At 44.2% G+C, this 20,716-nt stretch overlaps 2 protein-coding genes across 2 annotated transcripts; one reads left to right on the top strand and one right to left on the bottom strand.

Annotated features, from left to right (window-relative positions):
- Positions 1–1,125: 1,125 nt before the first annotated feature.
- On the bottom strand, positions 1,126–20,444 carry LOC134437780 (serum amyloid P-component-like). Its single transcript, XM_063187311.1, has 7 exons — positions 20,254–20,444; positions 19,639–19,665; positions 17,368–17,418; positions 15,609–15,809; positions 4,707–4,885; positions 3,222–3,447; positions 1,126–2,727 (listed from the first exon to the last, which is right to left on the bottom strand). Exons 1-7 carry the CDS (start codon positions 20,336–20,338, stop codon positions 2,570–2,572), a joined length of 927 nt encoding a protein of 308 aa, XP_063043381.1. The 5' UTR covers positions 20,339–20,444; the 3' UTR covers positions 1,126–2,569.
- Positions 7,734–11,291, top strand: LOC134437997 (uncharacterized). Its single transcript, XM_063187583.1, has 3 exons — positions 7,734–8,630; positions 9,131–10,118; positions 10,537–11,291. The coding sequence occupies exons 1-3, from the start codon at positions 7,734–7,736 to the stop codon at positions 10,644–10,646; spliced, it is 1,995 nt and encodes a 664-aa protein (XP_063043653.1). The 3' UTR covers positions 10,647–11,291.
- Positions 20,445–20,716: the final 272 nt, after the last annotated feature.

Consider the following 20,716-nt stretch of genomic DNA (forward strand, 5'->3'; position numbering starts at 1 on the left):
AGATGCAGAGATACAGCACTCAACAGGCATTGGAAATGATCCACACACGCACACACACACACACACACACACACACACACACACACACACACACACACACACACACACACACACTCTGTGTCTCAAGTGACAGCTGTGAGCTGCTAACAGCCACATTTCCACAACAAAAGGAGTGTCCGCAGGGGGTCCAAAGGGTAAAATGACCCTCTTGTGGGGCTTTTAGGTAAAAAGGTCAATTGACCCCTCCGTGGTAGTTCTAGTGTAAAGGCAGCGAAGTCAGAAGTAAAAAAAATAAAAATAATAATAATAATAAAAAGATAAACAATGCAAAACTAACAAAATCTGCCAAGTCAATCAGCTGATTCGGTGCTGGTTGGATCACATCTTTGGGGTAGATTTCATTTTTTTTTTCCAGTAACAGCACCTATTTTTACATGTACAGTACTTACATCGCAAAACTAACAAACTCTGCCACTTTCCTTAGCACAGCTAACTTCACTGAGTAAGTGATCTACTGTCAATCAGCTGATTCGGTGCTGGTTGGATCACATCTTTGGGGTAGATTTCATTTTTTTTTTCCAGTAACAGCACCTATTTTTACATGTACAGTACTTACATCGCAAAACTAACAAACTCTGCCACTTTCCTTAGCACAGCTAACTTCACTGAGTAAGTGATCTACTGTCAATCAGCTGATTCGGTGCTGGTTGGATCACATCTTTGGGGTAGATTTCATTTTTTTTTTCCAGTAACAGCACCTATTTTTACATGTACAGTACTTACATCGCAAAACTAACAAACTCTGCCACTTTCCTTAGCACAGCTAACTTCACTGAGTAAGTGATCTACTGTCAATCAGCTGATTCGGTGCTGGTTGGATCACATCTTTGGGGTAGATTTCATTTTTTTTTTCCAGTAACAGCACCTATTTTTACATGTACAGTACTTACATCAGACATTTACTTCAACTTTTACTTTTGACACCTGAATTCCAGTATCTGCTACTGCACAGTACTGCCCTACAAAGCAAAAAGGCAGTAACTGCGTTGTTGTGGAAAATTAGTTACTATGACTTTAATGACATATATATCAAAGTTTAAATTTAAACAAAATTATTCATCTGCATAAAAGGTGGTAAAATAAAGTAACAAAACTGCTGCATGTCAATAATCTCCACAAAACTACTTAGACTAGATTGCAGTATCATTTTAAAGTTACTCAGTTTGGAGCTCTGCGCAGTTACTGCCTTTTTGCTTTGTAGGGCAGAGTAGGAGTATGATGTCATACTGTAACACATTGTGCTGTCCGCCTGCAGTAAGGACACAGGGGGCAGACCTTTTCAAAGTGCAATTTTATTACATTCTTAAGCAGTTAGTGCTCACAGTGCAACAGGTTAAATATGTGCACAGTAATGCCAATGTCTTATTTATGTATGACAATGAATGCAATGATTTATGTAGGGACATTCCTTGTAAGTTTTTGTAAGGTGCACTGTGTAGGATGGTGGCCAGAGTAGGTATTGCGATAATGCTGTTAATTGAACATCTGTGAATGGGCAGCATGGATTCTGGAAACTAAAAAATATAATAATACTCAGTCCACCTTTAAGGGCTTTCATGCCTTTATTTGATAGGACAGTGTGATATGGTGACAGGGAGATACGGGGAGGATCAGGAAATGACTTTGGGTCAGATTCGAAACTGGACCCGGATGGTACCCCCCCACTGTAACAGTACAGTGCCTTAGCCATCTGAGCCTCAGCTAAGGCCTATAGTGAAATTTTGAATATACGATACAATGAAATAATAATACAAATACAATCAAGCTAAATGATGAAGAGGTTGATATTTCAAAAATACAGAGAAGAAAATGTTGAAATGCTTTGACTAAAAACATGATTAACATAAAATAAATTGATTCCTCAGAAAGGGCCTGTTGTGGCCAATAGAAATGGCATCAAAATCAGTTACAGTAAAACAAATTAATTTCAATAGTTGAGCGAGCTGATTAAACATGACAGTGGAATCTTCTGGGTGCTGCATCCAGAGGTGCCAATCCTTGAGTTAGAAAATGCAAATTTCATCTGACTGTCAGATTCTGACATTATTCTGAATCAACTGCATCTAACAAGCATGCCAGTCTTGGAAAGGTACAGTAATTTACATTATGAGTCGAATCATCTGTGTTTAAGCAAGACAGTTAAATAGAATGCCCTACAGCAGGGATCACTTACGTGGTGCCCATGGGCCCCAAGTAGCCTAACCCCCAGGAGCTTCTGAAGTGCCCTTCAAGGATGTTTTTTTTTTAAATCACAATACAGAAAAGAAATGATTATTCTTTTAAAAAAAAACCATCAGTAATGAAAAGCAAACAATAAGCCAATCTTTCGCACACTGCAAATCCGAGCTATGCCGTTCCAACTCATGCTGGGTGTTCTGTTGTCCAAGTACTACAGAAACAATTTTGGAAACCCTATTTTAAGGTTGAATATTTGAATAAGGTTGGATATTTTGTAGTTTTTTAAACTTTCAGATGATTGACACCTCTGCACACGTCACTGATCGCCCCTCTACAGAGTCTTCCTCCCACAGCGCTTGCGTTGGCCCAGGCAGCCATATTTGTTTTCTGCGCCCTCCTGAACTACATTACCCATCTTCCCCTGCTTCCTCCTCCAGCTTCGCCTCACAGGCGCTCCCTTCTTCTGCTCCTCAGCGCTTTCGTCTTTCTCTGCAAGGCAAGAAAAGTTAATTTGTTAAAACATATTTCCTCTGTTACTGTTCTTCGTCTATTTGAGGAAATGTTTCATTTAAAAAATCCCATGGGAGGTGACCTAATGAAGCTGTACCAAAATATTTTACATGTTAAAACTGCTAATTGTATTTATCAAAACATCTGCCAATATTACCATCCATATCAATATATGAATAAATATGGTATTTTTAGTGTAGTGTACACATCATACAGTGTATATAGATAGATAGATAGATAGATAGATAGATAGATAGATAGATAGATAGATAGATATTCATGAATACATTCATATTAATAGATACTACCTATCTATTCCAACTGATATACATGCATCCAACAAAGAATAATCTACCTGCCAAAGTGGCTGGTAACACTGAAATTATTACCAGCCACTGCCACAGCCAGTTTGTACCAGCATTTGGCTGGTTTGGCCAATGTGTCAGTGTCAGGCCCTGGTATGTACAGTATACCTTCAGACGCAGCTGCTCCCAGGCTCTCGTAGGCCTTCTCCAGTATGGGTGAGCCCCTGACACTGTAGCTGGTGCGAGCCCAGCTGAGCATGGTGCCCTGCGGGTAGCCCCAGCCCTGGTTGTAGGAGCGCAGCACGGACACGGGCATCGCCTGGTTCCACATGTGCATGTCCGTCACCTGCCCCTCGAACCCGGACAGGGACAAGACCGGCGTGCCGTAGAAACTCTATGAGGAGGACAGGAAGGGGAAAGGAGTTAAGCATTCAAAAGAAAAGAGCTTACCGCACACTTGTTTGACTTTGTGTGCGGTAAACTCTTTTCTTTTTAAGTGTTAAACCAAAATGATCTCCAAAAATTCCGTGCTCCTGGACACGGATGTTAGGGACACAAAATCCGTGTCCAGGAGCATGGATTTTGCCAAAATTCTGTGCTCCTGGACACGGAATTGTTTTCCTTGATGGACACACAGAAGTGCTCTCTTTATACTCCCACAGCTCTATGTTTCCACAGTCTTTGACCTAAGTCAAATATTTTTTCTAAAAAAAGAACATTTCTTACTGACAGGTTAGGGTCAGGGATTGTTTTGGTCTGGCCACAGCTAGTATTCTTTCATTCATTATATGAATTTGATAGCCTATCAACCAACTGGAAAAGGTATTTCTCAAAAAATGTCTTTAATGACAGGTTAAGGTTAGGGAATGTTTTGGTCAGGGCACAACTTAAATTGCTATAGCATTATTTTGCTTAGGATTAGCATTTGGTATGTATTTTCTAATGATAGAGTTAACACAGTGCTGTGAGTATATGGAAAGCACTTCCGTGTGCCCATCACGGAAAACAATTCCGTGTCCAGGAGCACGGAATTTTGGCAAAATCCGTGCTCATAGACACGGATTTTGTGTCCTTAACATCCGTGTCCAGGAGCACAGAATTTTTGGAGATCAGGCTGGTTAAACAGTCTTGCGTCTATCAGCACCTAGAAACTGTGCATGGATCCTTCAACTATTGAATTCTTTAATTGTGTTTGTATATTACTGTACTTTAAAGAGGTAACAGGGTACAATTCTCATGTTCGGTAGAAGTTTAGAATATGATTCATACGTTAGCCAATAATACAGTACAAGTGGCTATATTGAATTGCATTGAGGTTGTGTGAGGAGGGCTTAAGGGAACTTTTTGATACTGATGAGGAAAACCGTTTGTGTTGTGCTGCAGGATGGGTATGGCTGGATTGTAGCCGCATGTGTGTTTCTGCATGTGTGTGTGTGTGTGTGTGTGTGTGTGTGTGTGTGTGTGTGTGTGTGTGTGGGTGTGTGTGTGGGTGTGTGAGAGAGTCCTCACCTGCCCCCTCCACATGCTCTTCCTGATGTGTGTGTGTGTGTGTGTGTGTGTGTGTGTGTGTGTGTGTGTGTGTGTGTGTGTGTGTGTGTGTGTGTGTGTGTGTGTGTGTGTGTGTGTGTGTGTGTGTGGTGTCCGTCCCCTCACCTGCCCCCTCCACATGCTCTTCCTGACGCTCATGGAGTTGTCCTCCCACAGCTGCGTCATGCCCGTCGTGGAATCCCAGGTCACACACAGGCTGGTCCAAGGCCAGAGTTTGCCCACGGAGGGCACCTTAGACACCATCTTGAAGGCCTTAGAGGCCTGACCCAGGGTCAGCTGGTAACCTGTGGCAGAGACAATTGATAAGGAAGACACAGTTCATAATAAGGGAATTTCCTTCAGAATCAATGTGACATAAGGCTCTAAGCTGAACTAGGAAAACACGCACATCCATCTCAAATGGGTCCTGGGTCAGCAAAATCAACTGAACAACAAAAATTAAGACAGCAACATCAGGCTCCCATTTCCCTTTTTTAACATGATGTGTTGGGCAGCATACCTTCATCTGATGTTACAAACATATTAACACACCTGTATGTCAAACCCATGTCAATAATTTTAACTCCCATGATGCCATAGGTAGAGTTCACTTGTAGCTTTGCTTGGGTACAATCCCTGGTGCTGAACAAAAAAGTGACGTTCTTATTTAAAAAACTTCTTTGGATTTTGTTCTTCTTTAAGTTTTTTTTTTATTTTTATTTATTTATTTTCATGATGCCGTTTGGACTGTGTTTATGTGTTTGTAACATCTGCTGAAAGGTGTGTTGTCCAAAACGCTATATCCTCCTGACTACCAGGGGAAAAAAAGTTCAAAAATCTTTGTTTTTTTTTACTCCCCCAATTGTTTGAAGGCAAAAAATGAGATTGACAACATTTTTTTCGAATTTTTATTTTTTATTTTAAAGATTTAATGTGTCCATTACAGTGGACATTGGAAGGCCGTACATTGAAAATGTACCTCAATTGCCATCAATCAATCTGGATGCAAAAGCATAACAATCAGTTTAATAATTAGTAAATTTGAGCATTTATGAGTTTATAATGATTGTTTTATTGGTTTGAGGTGGAAACTGGATGTGTCTGTGACCATTATCATTCATGCAGGTCATCTCAAGTCAAAGTAGTTTTGTTTTAAGCAACTGGACTTGCAGTTGAAGCTTGAATGACATGTGGTCCCTCAACTGAGAACTTTCACCAGAGTTGACTAATTTTATAGTTCTGATGTGTGAAATATGGGTTATTATCTCTGGAACCAACATGTGTTCATGTCTATAGGATTAATTTAGTCTTAATTTAATTTTTGGTTGAAATATTGTCCTGCAAAGTTCAGACACACATCAGAGTCATGCTCCACATGGGGCGACAAATGCATCAATAGGAAACGTTCTGCTTGTTCTGATTCTACTTTTCCTGCTTGAAATGAATCCTAAGAGGTCTCTGAATCTTCAGCATCTTCCTCAAACATCAAATCTAGGATTATTTATCAATAATGTGATGTAAAGTGTCTCTCCTTCTGATTCTGATTCTGACTTTCTGACTAGAAAAATACTAACAAAATGGAAGATGTCACTACCAATGTCCATTTTAGAGGACATTTCTTTAACGCCTAAATATGGGAATTAAATAATGTTACATTCATTTAGAAATGGTTTAATTGTGCTCTGAAGAGATTGAAATAACATATAAAGCTGATGTTTTAAGACAATAATTGCCCACTTTAAAGTATTATGCATTTACTTTCCCTTTAGCCAAAAGCGGCCTATTTTTAATGTACACCATTTTCCTTGCAAAGAAATAGAAAGTTCCCAAAACCCCACCCCTACACACATGGTATCATTGGAAAGCTCTGAATGTCCTCTTCAAAGACCATTGGGAGTTAGCACAGTAGTGTGTATGGGGTGGGAGATATTGCGGTTTACAAATGTCCTCTAGAGAGGACAAAAATGAACTGCTGGTAGTCAGGAGGATATTAAAAAAATAATATAGAGAGACAAACAGTTTTGTCTTATGGCAGCCATGCCCCTTTAGGAGACTTTAGGAGTCCAGTAGGGGTTCAATGAACGGAGTTCAATGGGAAAGTCATGACCATTTAGGAGACTGTACTTGATCTCACTTGTACTGTGAAACATAGTACACTTGATCTTGGTTACAATATTGAATATCTTTGCTTATAAATCAGAAAACGTCTATTTCCATGCCGTCTAAAAAGGATCTCTGGCTCCTTGGTCATGTTGCCCTTATAAGATTAACATTGGTGTCAGCTACGTAAATGTGATTTAAAAATGCAGTTGGTGTCACAACCCAGCCCTGACCTGCCCTGCAGTCCGATATGCTGTGACTGGCCCAGCGTATACTAGCCGACTTTCTCCCTGTACTGCTGCCATCTGGTGGCCATGTTCTGAACTTCACCTCACCACCAGAAGCCAATCACCAACCATGGCCTCGCTACAGCTGCGTCCATTTCACTCATCAGACTCTGCTTTAAAACCCAGCCAAGGACTATTGTCAGTGCAAGATTGTTGCCTACAACTCCGAATGGTTCTCTGCTCTGATCATGTTCATGTCTTGCCAAGTTTTTCCTGTTCTATGCCTCATTACGCCACGTGAGTTTTGTCTGTGCTTTTGAAGTATTTTTCTGGACTTCTGCCTCCTATTTTTCTGAATTTTTGTTCTGCTTTTTGGAAGTGCATTTTGACTTTTTTCTGCTTCACGAGTGCTTTTGAGTTTTTGAGCTGTGAGATTCTGCCACGTGTGCTTTTCCTCAGTTTTGGACAATTTTGGGATTTTTGCCCCTTTTTATGCCTGTGGTTTTTCTCATTTTTTGAAACCTTTTGCCACGTGTGCCTGTCCTATGTTTTGAAGATTTTTGTGTTTCCCATTCCATTTTTGCCTACCTGTGATCTGAACTCTGACCGTTTTTTGACTACGTTTTTGCCTACGCCCCCTGTGCCTCTGCCTGTGAACTGCCTATGCCTCGACCCATGCCTGCCCTTGATGTTGAAATTGCCTCACCCCTGTCTGCACCGTTGCCTTGAAATAAACACACTTTGATTGAATTTTTGTCTCCAGTCTGCTCCTGGGTTCCCTAGCTTTCTTCAGGCCACACGGCCCTGACAGAACAATCTTGCCAACATGAACCCAGCAGACCTGGAAATGGTGAAGAATGCAGTAAAGGAACAGGGAGCCATGCTAGGAACTCACCAGCAAGGCATTGTTCAAGTTAACAGTAACCTGGAGACTGTTGCTGAGCAACTTAACTCCCTCTCTGCACAGGTGCAACAACTTTTGTCCAATGCCTCTCAGCCCCAGCCGACCCCCCCACAGGCAAGCCCAGCTCCCCCCTCTCCGGCCACACCCTCTCCATTCAGAGAACCCAGGCTGCCTGCTCCTCAACCCTACGATGGTAACCCCAACAACTGCCGTTCATTCCTCTCACAATGTTCTTTAACCCTGGAACTCCAGTCTCTTGCTTTTCCAACAGAACGTTCCCGAGTAGCCTACCTCATCACCCTCCTCACTGGCAGGGCCCGGGAGTGGGGAACTGCTGTCTGGGACGCCAATGCCACCTGCTGCTCATCCTACAAAACCTTCACTGATGAGATGAAAAAGGTATTTGACCGCTCCCACGCAGGCAGGGAGGCTGCAAGAGAGATCATGGCCCTCCGTCAAGGTACCCGTTCTGTCTTTGATTATGCCATTGAGTTCCGCACTCTGTCTGCCTCATGTAAATGGAATGATGACGCCTTGTATGATGCTTTCCTGAATGGCCTGAGTGATGCAGTGAAAGATGAACTTGTCCCAAGGGAGTTACCCTCTGAGCTTACAGAACTAATGGACCTGGCTGGACGCATTGATGCTCGTATCAGACAGAGAAACCGGGAGAAGACTCCAGCCTATCTTCGACCGGGTGTGAAGGCTCCTCCACCTGAACTTCCACCTCCTGAACCAATGCAAATTGATCGCGCTCGGGTTACTCCTGAGGAGCGCCAACGCCGACGAGACACAGGTGCCTGCTTCTATTGCGGAAAGGTGGGTCATTTTGCTCTTACCTGCCCCCTAAAAGACAAGGCCCGCCAGTGAGAATAGGGGGCCTGGCGGGCACGACCACCGACCCATCCCCTGTCCAACGCACCTACCTCTCCATCTCCCTTTTACATGAGGACAAGAGTTATGCTCTCCAAGCTCTCATTGACTCAGGTGCTGACCGTAATTTAATTTGCTTGGCTACAGCACAAAGACTGGGAATTCCACTATCCCGTCTTGAGAACCCCCTCTCTGTCCTAACCCTCAATGGCAATAGCTTGGGCACAATCACCCATAGAACTATCCCTGTTACATTAAGAATCTCAGGAAATCACTCGGAGTTGATCTCCTTCCATGTCATGAAAAATCCCCATGTTCCCATAGTTCTCGGATTCCCTTGGTTGTCTGTGCATAACCCCCATATCAACTGGTCTGACAACAGCATTTTGGGATGGAGTGCATTCTGTTTATCCTCATGCCTGGGCTCTGCTTTCACCACTGTCCAGCCCTCCTTAGCTCCTGATGAGTTTCCTGATCTGTCTAATGTCCCCGAGGAGTATCTTGACCTTAAGCCTGTGTTCAGCAAGTCCCAAGCTGTATCCCTACCCCCGCATAGGCCTTATGACTGCGCCATTGAACTCCTTCCTGGCTCTTTTCCACCCAAGGGCAGTCTGTATTCTCTCTCCCCCCCTGAAAGAGACGCCATGAAGAAGTATATTTCAGACTCTCTGGCTGCGGGAATCATCCGCCCATCGTCATCACCTGCTGGAGCTGGTTTCTTTTTCGTGGGGAAGAAGGATGGATCCCTCCGCCCATGTATTGACTATCGAGGCCTAAATGACATCACAGTCAAGAACAGGTACCCCTTACCACTCATGTCTACTGCCTTTGAACTCATCCAGGGAGCCTCTGTTTTTTCTAAACTTGACCTAAGGAATGCCTATCACCTAGTAAGAATCAGGGAGGGTGACGAATGGAAAACCGCCTTCAACACCCCTACTGGTCATTATGAATACCTGGTGGTTCCTTTTGGTTTGACCAATGCCCCAGCTGTTTTTCAAGCTCTTGTCAACGATGTACTGCGAGACTTCCTGAATGTTTTTGTTTTTGTTTACCTTGATGATATCCTTATATTTTCACCCTCCCTTGAAGCCCATAGGCACCATGTCAGGCAAGTTCTACAGCGGCTGCTGGAGAACAAACTCTTTGTAAAGGCTGAGAAATGTGAATTCCACAGAGATACTGTATCCTTCTTGGGTTTTGTCCTCTCCCCCTCCAGGATACAGATGGACCCCCTGAAGCTGAAGGCAGTTAAGGACTGGCCCACACCTACCACAAGGCGAGCCCTCCAACAGTTCCTGGGGTTCGCAAATTTCTACCGGCGGTTTATCAGAGGCTACAGTTCCGTGGCTGGACCTCTCACCGCACTCACGTCCACCAAGACCTCCTTCCATTGGGGTAGGGAGGCTGAGAAGGCGTTTGCAGACCTAAAAAGTAGGTTCATTTCTGCACCCATTCTGACCATTCCTGACCCGTCTGTCCAATTTGTAGTGGAGGTTGACGCCTCTGAGTCAGGTGTAGGGGCCATACTGTCACAGAGGTCTCCCAAGGACAACAAAATTCATCCATGCTCCTACTTCTCTCACCGCCTCTCTCCTGCAGAGAGAAATTATGACATTGGGGATCGGGAGTTACTAGCTGTCAAGATGGCATTAGAGGAGTGGAGGCATTGGCTGGAGGGGGCTAGCCCTCCTTTTATTGTGTGGACAGACCACAAGAATTTAGAGTATCTCCGTACTGCCAAGCGTCTGAATGCTAGACAAGCAAGATGGTCTCTTTTCTTTTCACGGTTTAATTATTCCCTCTCTTACCGCCCTGGGTCCAAGAACACTAAAGCTGATGCCTTGTCCAGACAATTCTCCTCAGCTACGGAACCCCACTCCCTGCAGACCATCCTTCCTCCAAGATGCCTGGTGGGTGCAGCCCTGCTGGAGATTGAGGTCGTCGTCCAGGAAGCCCTGAACCAGGAACCCGGACCAGGTAATGGACCCCCTAACTGTCTCTTTGTGCCTTCAACTGTTCGCTCTCAGGTGCTGGAATGGGGACACAGTTCTAAGGTCGCCTGCCATCCAGGGGCCGAGAGAACTCTGGCAGTGATCGAACAGCGTTTTTGGTGGCCCTCCATGAAGAGCGATATTCAAACATTTGTGGCCGCCTGCGACGTCTGCACCAGAAACAAGTCAGGTAACAGACCCCCAGCGGGCCTCCTGAGACCTCTCCCTGTCCCTCATCGTCCTTGGTCACACATTGCTGTGGATTTTGTGACTGGGCTTCCCAAGTCTGAGGGCAACACATGTATTCTGACTGTGGTAGACAGATTCTCTAAGGCAGCCCACTTTATAGCTCTGCCCAAGTTGCCGTCTGCTAAGGAGACTGCTGAACTATTGATCGTCCATGTCTTCCGCCTACATGGCCTACCCTCTGATATTGTCTCCGACCGTGGCCCACAGTTTTCTGCCCAGTTTTGGAAAGCTTTTTGTAAACTAATCGGTGCCTCTCCCAGCTTGTCTTCAGGTTTCCATCCACAGACCAATGGACAGACAGAGCGGGCAAACCAAAAGCTGGAAGTTGCACTCCGGTGCATGACCTCCCAAGACCCCACGTCATGGAGCAAGACCCTTCCCTGGGTCGAATATGCGCACAACACCCTGCCTACGTCTGCCATCGGCCTCTCCCCATTCCACTGCTGTCTGGGATACCAGCCCCCGCTGTTCCCTTCACAGGAGGAGGAGGTCGCCGTTCCTTCAGCTCAGGCCTTTGTGCGTCGCTGCAAGAAAACCTGGGCCCGGGCCAGAGGTCAACTCCTGCGTTCTGCGGCTGCCTACAAGCACCAGGCAGATAAGCGTCGGTCCCCTGCTCCGAGGTACAAGGCGGGCCAGAGAGTGATGCTCTCCACACGGGACCTTCCCACTTGCCGCAAGCTGCATGCCCGGTTCATCGGCCCATTCACCATAACCAAGGTAATCAACCCATGCTCTGTCCGTCTTCGTTTACCTTTGACTATGCGCCGCATTAATCCCACGTTTCATGTCTCCCAACTCAAACCCCTTGTCTCGAGCCCCCTGTCCCCTGTTCCAGCGCCCCCTCCTCCTCCCAGGGTTGTTGACGGCGGTGAGGTGTTTGCTGTGAGGCGGCTCCTGAAGGCCAGGCGGCGTGGCAGAGGCTTCCAGTACCTGGTCGATTGGGAGGGCTACGGTCCAGAGGAGCGCAGCTGGGTCCCTGCCCGGTTTGTGGTGGACCGCACCCTGATAGCTGACTTTCACCGGCTGCACCCTGAGGTCCGAGCTGGGACGCCTGGTGGCGTCCGTAAGGGGAGGGGTCCTGTCACAACCCAGCCCTGACCTGCCCTGCAGTCCGATATGCTGTGACTGGCCCAGCGTATACTAGCCGACTTTCTCCCTGTACTGCTGCCATCTGGTGGCCATGTTCTGAACTTCACCTCACCACCAGAAGCCAATCACCAACCATGGCCTCGCTACAGCTGCGTCCATTTCACTCATCAGACTCTGCTTTAAAACCCAGCCAAGGACTATTGTCAGTGCAAGATTGTTGCCTACAACTCCGAATGGTTCTCTGCTCTGATCATGTTCATGTCTTGCCAAGTTTTTCCTGTTCTATGCCTCATTACGCCACGTGAGTTTTGTCTGTGCTTTTGAAGTATTTTTCTGGACTTCTGCCTCGTATTTTTCTGAATTTTTGTTCTGCTTTTTGGAAGTGCATTTTGACTTTTTTCTGCTTCACGAGTGCTTTTGAGTTTTTGAGCTGTGAGATTCTGCCACGTGTGCTTTTCCTCAGTTTTGGACAATTTTGGGATTTTTGCCCCTTTTTATGCCTGTGGTTTTTCTCATTTTTTGAAACCTTTTGCCACGTGTGCCTGTCCTATGTTTTGAAGATTTTTGTGTTTCCCATTCCATTTTTGCCTACCTGTGATCTGAACTCTGACCGTTTTTTGACTACGTTTTTGCCTACGCCCCCTGTGCCTCTGCCTGTGAACTGCCTATGCCTCGACCCATGCCTGCCCTTGATGTTGAAATTGCCTCACCCCTGTCTGCACCGTTGCCTTGAAATAAACACACTTTGATTGAATTTTTGTCTCCAGTCTGCTCCTGGGTTCCCTAGCTTTCTTCAGGCCAGTCTTGTTTGACTTGACCAAATTCAGTCCTGCTGTGATGAAGACGTGTGACGTTGCGTCAAACTCTCACAGGATCAAAGCAATTGCCGACAGACGATGCAACTCCTGCAGTTGCTTATAAAAAGTTTGCACTGCACCCCACTTCAACTCCTCCTCCCCACCTGTCCTCCCATACCTTGCATGTCATGTGCTACGTACTAGTGGTGTCAACAATAATCGATTCGGCGATGCAATGCAATGCGTGGCATGGACAATTCCATTCAATGCGGCAAGTTCCAGAATCGATGCGGCAATTTTTTTACATTTCAATTACTTCTGTGGATATGTCAGGAGCAAATGAATGTTAAATTAAATAAAAGCACTTCAAAGCATTGAAAACTGCAAGACTGATACAGAAAACAGCCAATACAATGTTGCTCAGTATCTGACTACTTGTATTGCCTCATCATGAAATATTTGCTTTGCTTTCAGTATAAATGTAATGCATTGCAATGCATCGAAGAATTGAATCGAATCGAATCGCTACCTCCCGAATCGTAATCGAATCGAATCATGAGGGCAGTGCCAATGCACACCACTACTACGTACGTAGATCAAAATGGTGCGACCTCATCTTCTCGTTCAAATTTGTGTTCGACTTTTAACAATCTGTGTTAGTACCACCCACACCGTGACAGCAAATTCTCGCTCTCTATTCTCTCGTCTACAGTCGTCGATTGACAAAATTCAATCCTGAACACGTCTAATAGAAATGGCAACCATATGTCACCTTTTCCCAGAATGCACAGAGACATCAAGCTGACAGCTTATGTTCTGAAAATGTAGGGAATTTTGACAACATGAAAAAGAAAGCTATCCTGTTACACCAAGCTACTTATGACACAACAATGTCAGTATTGTAGCCTCGTACTGCAGATGGGGTCGCCGGCGGGCCTATTCACTATCTGCTACATTTGCTACTACATCATAACAACATTGCTATGACAGCGCCGAGAGCCTTAACGTGATACTGTCCCATTTTTGGAAATAAGCTTATTTTACATCTCCCCTTGAGTTAAATAATAGGGTTTTATCGTTGTCCTATACTTTTAACTATTCTCTGGGTACGGCGGTGCAAATTTTACCTCCAAGCTAGCAGTTAAAATTGAGTCCTATGAGACCAGTTAGCCGCCAGCTGGTCTCATAGGACTCAATGTCACGGGGTGACAAGGTTTGGTCGGGGAGGGAACTAAAAATATTGTGCTTGTTCCCTTAGGGGCGCATTTCAGTGGCGCAATGGGGATGTAAACAGAAGGAAAATACTTTGGGTTGGACACAATTAACTTGGGGATAAGTAACATAATTAACTACAGGTGTGGGGTGGGAAGAGGGAAATCGTGATTGGGCCACACTGGTTGGGGGAATGTTTTTATTGCACAGGAAGAAAGCTTGCAACAGGACCGGTGGAGGACGGAGACGCGAGAGAGCCTGGAGAGCCTGGAGAACGAGCCATCCACGCTGGGAAGCTGCTGCAGGAGGAGATGGACGTGTGCCGGTAGCCGGTGCGGGACCAGGAGCGAGACCGAACGGAACAGATGATCCTACGGATCTGGACACGGCAGCCTGCGAATGGACGGGCGGAAGCGTGACGGTGGATGGACCGAAGACCGCGACCCGGGTGCAGGTAGATCTGCCGCTGTGATGACAGGAGGAGGGGTGAGGACGCTCCCTCCCTCGCTGAAGTTAAGTGCCCTTTTATCTCCTGGTGTCCGTGGCCTACCCCCTGCCGGAAAGCATGCTGTCCCAGGCTCTTGCTCTCTCTCCAGCTCACTCTCCCTTTACCTCTCTCTCTCTCTCGCACCGACTGTCTCTCGCTCCAGGCCGGTAATGGCAAGTGAACTGATGAACTCTGGTCAGGATTGCTAACTCTCCCTAGCGCCAGCAATGGTGGTCGTCCCCTTAATTTTACAGTGTGCCGTGATATAGTGTGCAGTGCCCACCCATCACCTGGTTTGAAGTGTAGCCTACGATGTGCAGTGTTCGCGTGTGATTCACCACAGGGACAACCTGAGCTGTGTGCTTCTTCTTATATTAAATGGAAACCTGACTTGGAACAGTTGACTGTGCTCCCCTTCATGTGCCTCACAGATTCGCTTCGAGTTGCGCTCGGACGTGCCGTGGTCTCCCTCCAGCCAGCTGGATGCCACTATGCTTGGACTCTGACATGGACTTGATGCTGAAGCCTCTCTGAGATTTGGACAGACCGTGGACAATTCCCCCCGCCTTACAGGCTTGTCTTAATAAATAAAATATGATTGTGTCAACATTGAAATTGGTGTCCTGGCATACTTGGTGCTCATAGCATGTTCCCCAGGGTAATTGTTTGGTTAGTAAATGGGGGCGCCGTTTGAAAACACGAGCGCCTCCTACCTGCGACATTAACTGCTAGCATGGAGGTACAATATGCATTGCCATACTCAGAGAATGGTTCAAAGTACAGGAGAAAGGTAAAACTCAACTATTTAACTCAAGCGGAGATTAAAATATAGACATTACAGTTTTGGTAACAGTAAGGTTATAACATAGGTGCTGCGCTAAGGGGTTAAGGCCAACATGTCTTCCTGCGTGGAGTTCCTTTTAAAGCATTTTAAACAACATTTTGCATGAATTATGCTACAAACATACAGTTATTGTCTTTATGATAATATGTGATGTAATATAATGTGAAGATGATGATGATGATGATTATTATTACTATAATCATCGCTGTTTCTGTTGTTATTACTATTATAATGACAATAAAGACTACTAACCTGTCATGCCAGCATATGGTGATGTGGTCAGAGACAGGGCAACGCTGGTCCCGATGCTCAGGCTGAAGATGTTTCGTGTTGATGACATCTCGAAGATGGCACGTAGACACACGGTGAAGGCGTAGGTGTTTTGGTAAGAGTTGAAGCCCTGCAACGCCACGGAACTGTCGGGCGACATGCTGAACATACGCCCGGTCAGGTCTGTGAAGAAAACACACACACACACACACACACACACACACACACACACACACACACACACACACACACACACACACACACACACACACACACACACACACACACACACACACACACACACACACACACACGTCAGGAAGAGTATATAGAGGGGGCAGGTGAGGAGGAATAGCTACCACATCTACACATACAAAGTGTTCAGTTCCTAATACAGACAGAGATGTATTAAGTAGAAGTAGATAGGTGATTCTAAATTAAAAAATGGGTGTGGTTTTTGATTTCTTTTTTTTTAGGAAAAAGCTTGAGGGGGCATCAGAGTGAACTATTTTACTCACCATTTCATTTACTTGTATACTGTATGTGTACTTTCACACATGCACAGCTAAAATTTGCCATAATCCACAATAACAATAGCAAGCCACACTGTGGGATCCTATGCCTATAATATAATATACGATTTTTCAGTCTTCCTGTCTTTGTGGAGTTAGTTTTTGCGAAGTTAGAAACTGGAATGTCAAAATTCACCCTATCCTGCAATGGTGAAGAATCTTTCACAAAATTTCTGGATCATGATCCGGATCACCAAAATTTAATCACATGTTCCTTTTGACAATATCTCCACAAAATATCATCAAAATCCATTCATAAGTTTTTGAGTTATCCTGTTGACAGTCAAACAAACAAACAGACAAACAAACCAACCCGACCGAAAACATAACCTCCTTGGCGGAGGTACAAAAAAAAGTAATGGGTGCATTTATCTATAAGTGAACCTTCAACATTCAATTCAGTACATGGGACTTTCTGAGCCCTTCTTCAGGTTGGACATGTATTGGTGCCTCCTGTCCTGGCAATTTGTGTTGATGGGCTGGAAATCTTTGGCTACATCTGGCAACCCTATCCACTGCAGGCTATCAAAAGCAGGCAGTCTAAAAAGTAGCTCTAAGTTATAAAGTAAAATGTTTTTACTATTTTACATAGCATTACATATAGTGCTTTTTCACAGACAAAAAACATATACAAATGCTTCACAGTTGCAGGAATTCAGAGGCAACTATCAAGAAAACTATTAAGTTTCCCTACTGTCAACCTAGCCACCAAGAACTTTTGGGGGACTTTTCCCTATCCAACATGCAAAAGAGAAAATTACCTTTGAAAGATATTGAATTAAAAATTCTGACAAATAATTCTCTTGCAACTTCATCATGAGGCCACAAGCACAAGCTTTGTTCAAGTTTTACAAATTCTACAAGATTTTTATGTGAGAGCGAGAACAGATATGATTTTTGTTGTAAACTTACTCCTGAAAGTGGACCCTTTTCTCATACAGAATTATTAGGTGAAACTAGTATGAATAAAGTACAAATTGTGCCTGGCATTTACAGATATGTATGATACAATTACTTTCTTTTTATGCTTCATATAGTGTTTTGTTCATATCATTATTATGTGTGAGAATAGACCAAAAGGGTCCACTTTCAGGAGTAAATCATACATGGAATATATATTTTATATAAATGATTCTTGATATGGACATGGTGTTGCTTTGTCTTTTTACCTTGGCCGGGAGTGGGGGTTGATGTCCAGTACCATGTCGAGTTTGAGTTATCTGTGTTTGACAGAAAACACAGAGAATTAATGAAAAATTACAGTCATCATTTTACTGTTAATCCCTGATGGTTTCTAACAGAACCTCCTTGGAATACCCACCAGATTTCACAATCTATCACTAAGAAATCACAATATGTATCCTACCACCAAGGGTGGAAGGACTACTAAAGAATGTAATTAGGTACAAGTATCGTTACTTTACTTAAATCCTACTTTACTTAAACCCAATTTTAAAACTGACAATGCAATCCAGATAGTTTATGTAAAATAGTGAAAAAACGCAATTGTAGGCTATGTACAGTGAACTATGTGTTAAACTTGGATTTTTTTCAGACACCTCAGCTGGCAGATGCATCGGAGATGGCCCATGGGTCATTCAGCAGACAACTTGAAAAAACTCCTCCACACTGACCATTTCGCTGTTCTACTTTAATACCCTAAACAACGTTTTGGTCCTAGTCTAGACCAGTGTTTCCCAACCAGGGGTACGTGTACCACTAGGGGTACGTGAGCACACCTCAGGGGGTACTTGGAAAAATGTAATAATAACAAATGTATGGAGTGTAGTCACATTTGGATAGAGGAACAGATATAGAGCATGAGTGAAGGGGTACTTATCATGTGACAAAATTGCTTAGGGGGTACGCAGGACAAAAAAGGTTGGGAAACACTGGTCTAGACCTTCATCAGGCAAATTGTCTTTCATTTCCAGCATCTCGTTTTTTTTCTCTATCAATCTGACATTACTCAAGTCATGAGGATGAATGGATCAAAATGTGTGTGGGGGGGTAAAAATAAAAAATAAGCAAACTATTACAAAAACTGAATTATAAAAAAAAATAGTGAATAGTGGTCAAATGAAGAGTGGTGTCTTTACTAGCCACTAGGGGGCGACTAAAGACAAGAGAGACCAGAGCCGTATATAAAGATCTTTATATACGGCTATGAGAGAGACAGCTATAAGCCAACTGCTGTTGAATTGTCCTTGCTCTTTTCTTTTGGAGATGAGAGAGGCAGTTTTATGGCCACCAAGTACGGAAGATGAGGAGGGTAAACAAGGCATGCAATAAGTGACTACAGTGTGTGGACAGTGGGATTGTTTCACGCCATTTCCTCACCAAAATAAAAAATACACAGATCTCTCTCTCTCTCTCTCTCTGCGTGGAATGGGCGCCTATTGGCTGTCTATTTTCTTTTAAAACGGCGTTTGTTTGGCATTTAATCTCATGTAATACTTGACTAAAAAGAAACTGATGTTGAACCATCTAATTATGCCCCAACTTTTAGAAGTAGGCTACTGGTGGAATATAACGTTTTAGATTTCCAGCTGGCTAGCTTTGTGATTCATTCTAGGGACTGGGCTCATCTGAATGAGTTAGTTCGCCCCCTGTTGTCACGGAGGTGAATTGACGTCATCGACGTCGTTGAATTCTCGGCTGGAAAAAAACAACACGCCCTGTCCTGCATTCGCATGCAGGACGACTATGAGGGAATGCCCCCCGCTGACAGTACGTCTATGCTTTACCCAAAGTCTGCACAGTATGACTATGTATCACCCTTTACCTACAGTAGGCATATCAGTACTGGATCGATCTACAAGAAAGAAAGGCATTGTGTTTACGCTTCAATGGATAGCCTATAGGCCTACATGACACACAGTGGAATACAAGGAAGTAGGATAGCCTCTACAGTAAAATGCAGAGTTAATTCAAATCCACAGTCACGATTTAACACCCCCTAGATCAGGGGTAGGGAACCTTTGGCTCTGGAGCCATATGTGGCTCTTTTGGGAACCGTGTCTGGCTCTTACTTACCTAGGGTTACCTTTGGGGGGGGGGGGGGGGGGGCGGACCCCCAGACCCCCTCTATAATGAAGTTGATAGTTGGCAACTCAATACTTGGGCTACCTATTATCAATAAAACTTAAAAACTTGACAGTACACTCTAAAATTGTTGGGCTTAACTGAAATACATGCTCTTATTGTACTCAGTGTTTTAAAATGGTAGGCCTATGGCTCTCACGAAAATTTCTTTTTTAAAATTTGGCGTTTAGGGTTCTCTCCACCAAAAAAAAGGTTCCTGACCCCTACCCTATATTGTATTTGATTCCAGGTAGGCTACTCTAGTGTAAAGTGTTGAATGAACACTGCTTTTTATCGTAGTCCAGGTTGTAGAATGGGCTCAATCTCTATGCGGAATGGGCGCACGCATACATTACCTGTCCACTGATACGTGGTACTTCCATCTGCAAGAAAGAAAGGCATTGTGTCCAGTGTTTTGTTTATGCTTCAATAGCTAGACTACTATATGACACACAACGGAACGCACAATAAGTAGGATAGAAGATAACAAGATGCAACTCTTGTGAATAATTCGACTCTTGTGCCACAGTCTAGCCTACATTTAACACCCCTTAGATTCTATTTGATTCCAGGTACTCTTAAGTGTTGAATAAAAACTGTATTTTACTGGATAGAAGCTGAAGACTGTATGTAGGTCTGTTTAGCTTGTAGGACTTTAAGGGAAATTAAGACCCTAACTTCACAAAAGAATGAGAATTTTTCCCTAAATAAACTATGACGACTTCAGTCTATATAATCCAACGATATTTTCTGTGAAGGCTGAAATAGGCTATGCGAGCATGACTCTGCTAAATTGGTCTGTCACGCCCAATTGCTTTCATCAAGTTGATGAAACAAACGTTCAAGTTCGGAGAAGAGCAAGGATTATTAACTCAAAAGTTGCAGCTCTTTTTATGAAACACCAGAAAGAAAGAAGAAAGATAGGCTATTCGTTGAAACGGCAACTGTGACAGCAACAAACCCGAGCCTACCTGTTGTTTTCAAAGTCGTAAACGTGCCCGCAACCATCAACAGCATAGAGACCAAAAGCAACCTGTAAATCATAGCCAACGCCATTGCAACAACTGCTCTTCTCTTCTCAGCCGCCGAATATGTAATGGTGTGTGACCTGACCTCCTGTGCACTTCTGGTCGTCTAGTTAAGTTTCGTTTCCGACTTGCGTTGACTATATCGGCCGCATTCTCAGCAAACACTATCGCGCCTTTTTGTCTGCGTCCTTCGCGTCCATTCGTGATTTTGTCGCTCGACGGTGTGACTGTGAGTGTGCTGAGTGTTGTATAGTGTGTGTGTGTGTGTGTGTGTGTGTGTGTGTGTGTGTGTGTTTTGAGTGTAATGTAGTGTAGAGCGGGCGGTGTGATGGACGCAGAGGGTACGCGTCTGAAGCATAAATTAGACTTTAGCCTGCTGTTTTAGTGATGTTGCTTGAAGAACGCA

This window comes from Engraulis encrasicolus, chromosome 21, assembly GCF_034702125.1.
Source record: "Engraulis encrasicolus isolate BLACKSEA-1 chromosome 21, IST_EnEncr_1.0, whole genome shotgun sequence".
Taxonomy (NCBI): domain Eukaryota; kingdom Metazoa; phylum Chordata; class Actinopteri; order Clupeiformes; family Engraulidae; genus Engraulis; species Engraulis encrasicolus.

Bases quoted from the DNA above. Each gene is read 5' to 3' on its own strand.
- LOC134437997 (XM_063187583.1), top strand. From the start codon at position 7,734: ATGAACCCAGCAGACCTGGAAATGGTGAAGAATGCAGTAAAGGAACAG. The intron at 8,631-9,130 runs GTGGGTCATTTT...ACCACTGTCCAG, and splicing joins CCTGCTTCTATTGCGGAAAG to CCCTCCTTAGCTCCTGATGA. The intron at 10,119-10,536 runs GTAGGTTCATTT...TGCCTTGTCCAG, and splicing joins GGCGTTTGCAGACCTAAAAA to ACAATTCTCCTCAGCTACGG.
- LOC134437780 (XM_063187311.1), bottom strand. From the start codon at position 20,338: ATGGCGTTGGCTATGATTTACAGGTTGCTTTTGGTCTCTATGCTGTTG. The intron at 3,448-4,706 runs GTGAGGGGACGG...TCCTCCTCATAG, and splicing joins AGAGCATGTGGAGGGGGCAG to AGTTTCTACGGCACGCCGGT. The intron at 2,728-3,221 runs GTATACTGTACA...CTTGCCTTGCAG, and splicing joins GGGAGCAGCTGCGTCTGAAG to AGAAAGACGAAAGCGCTGAG.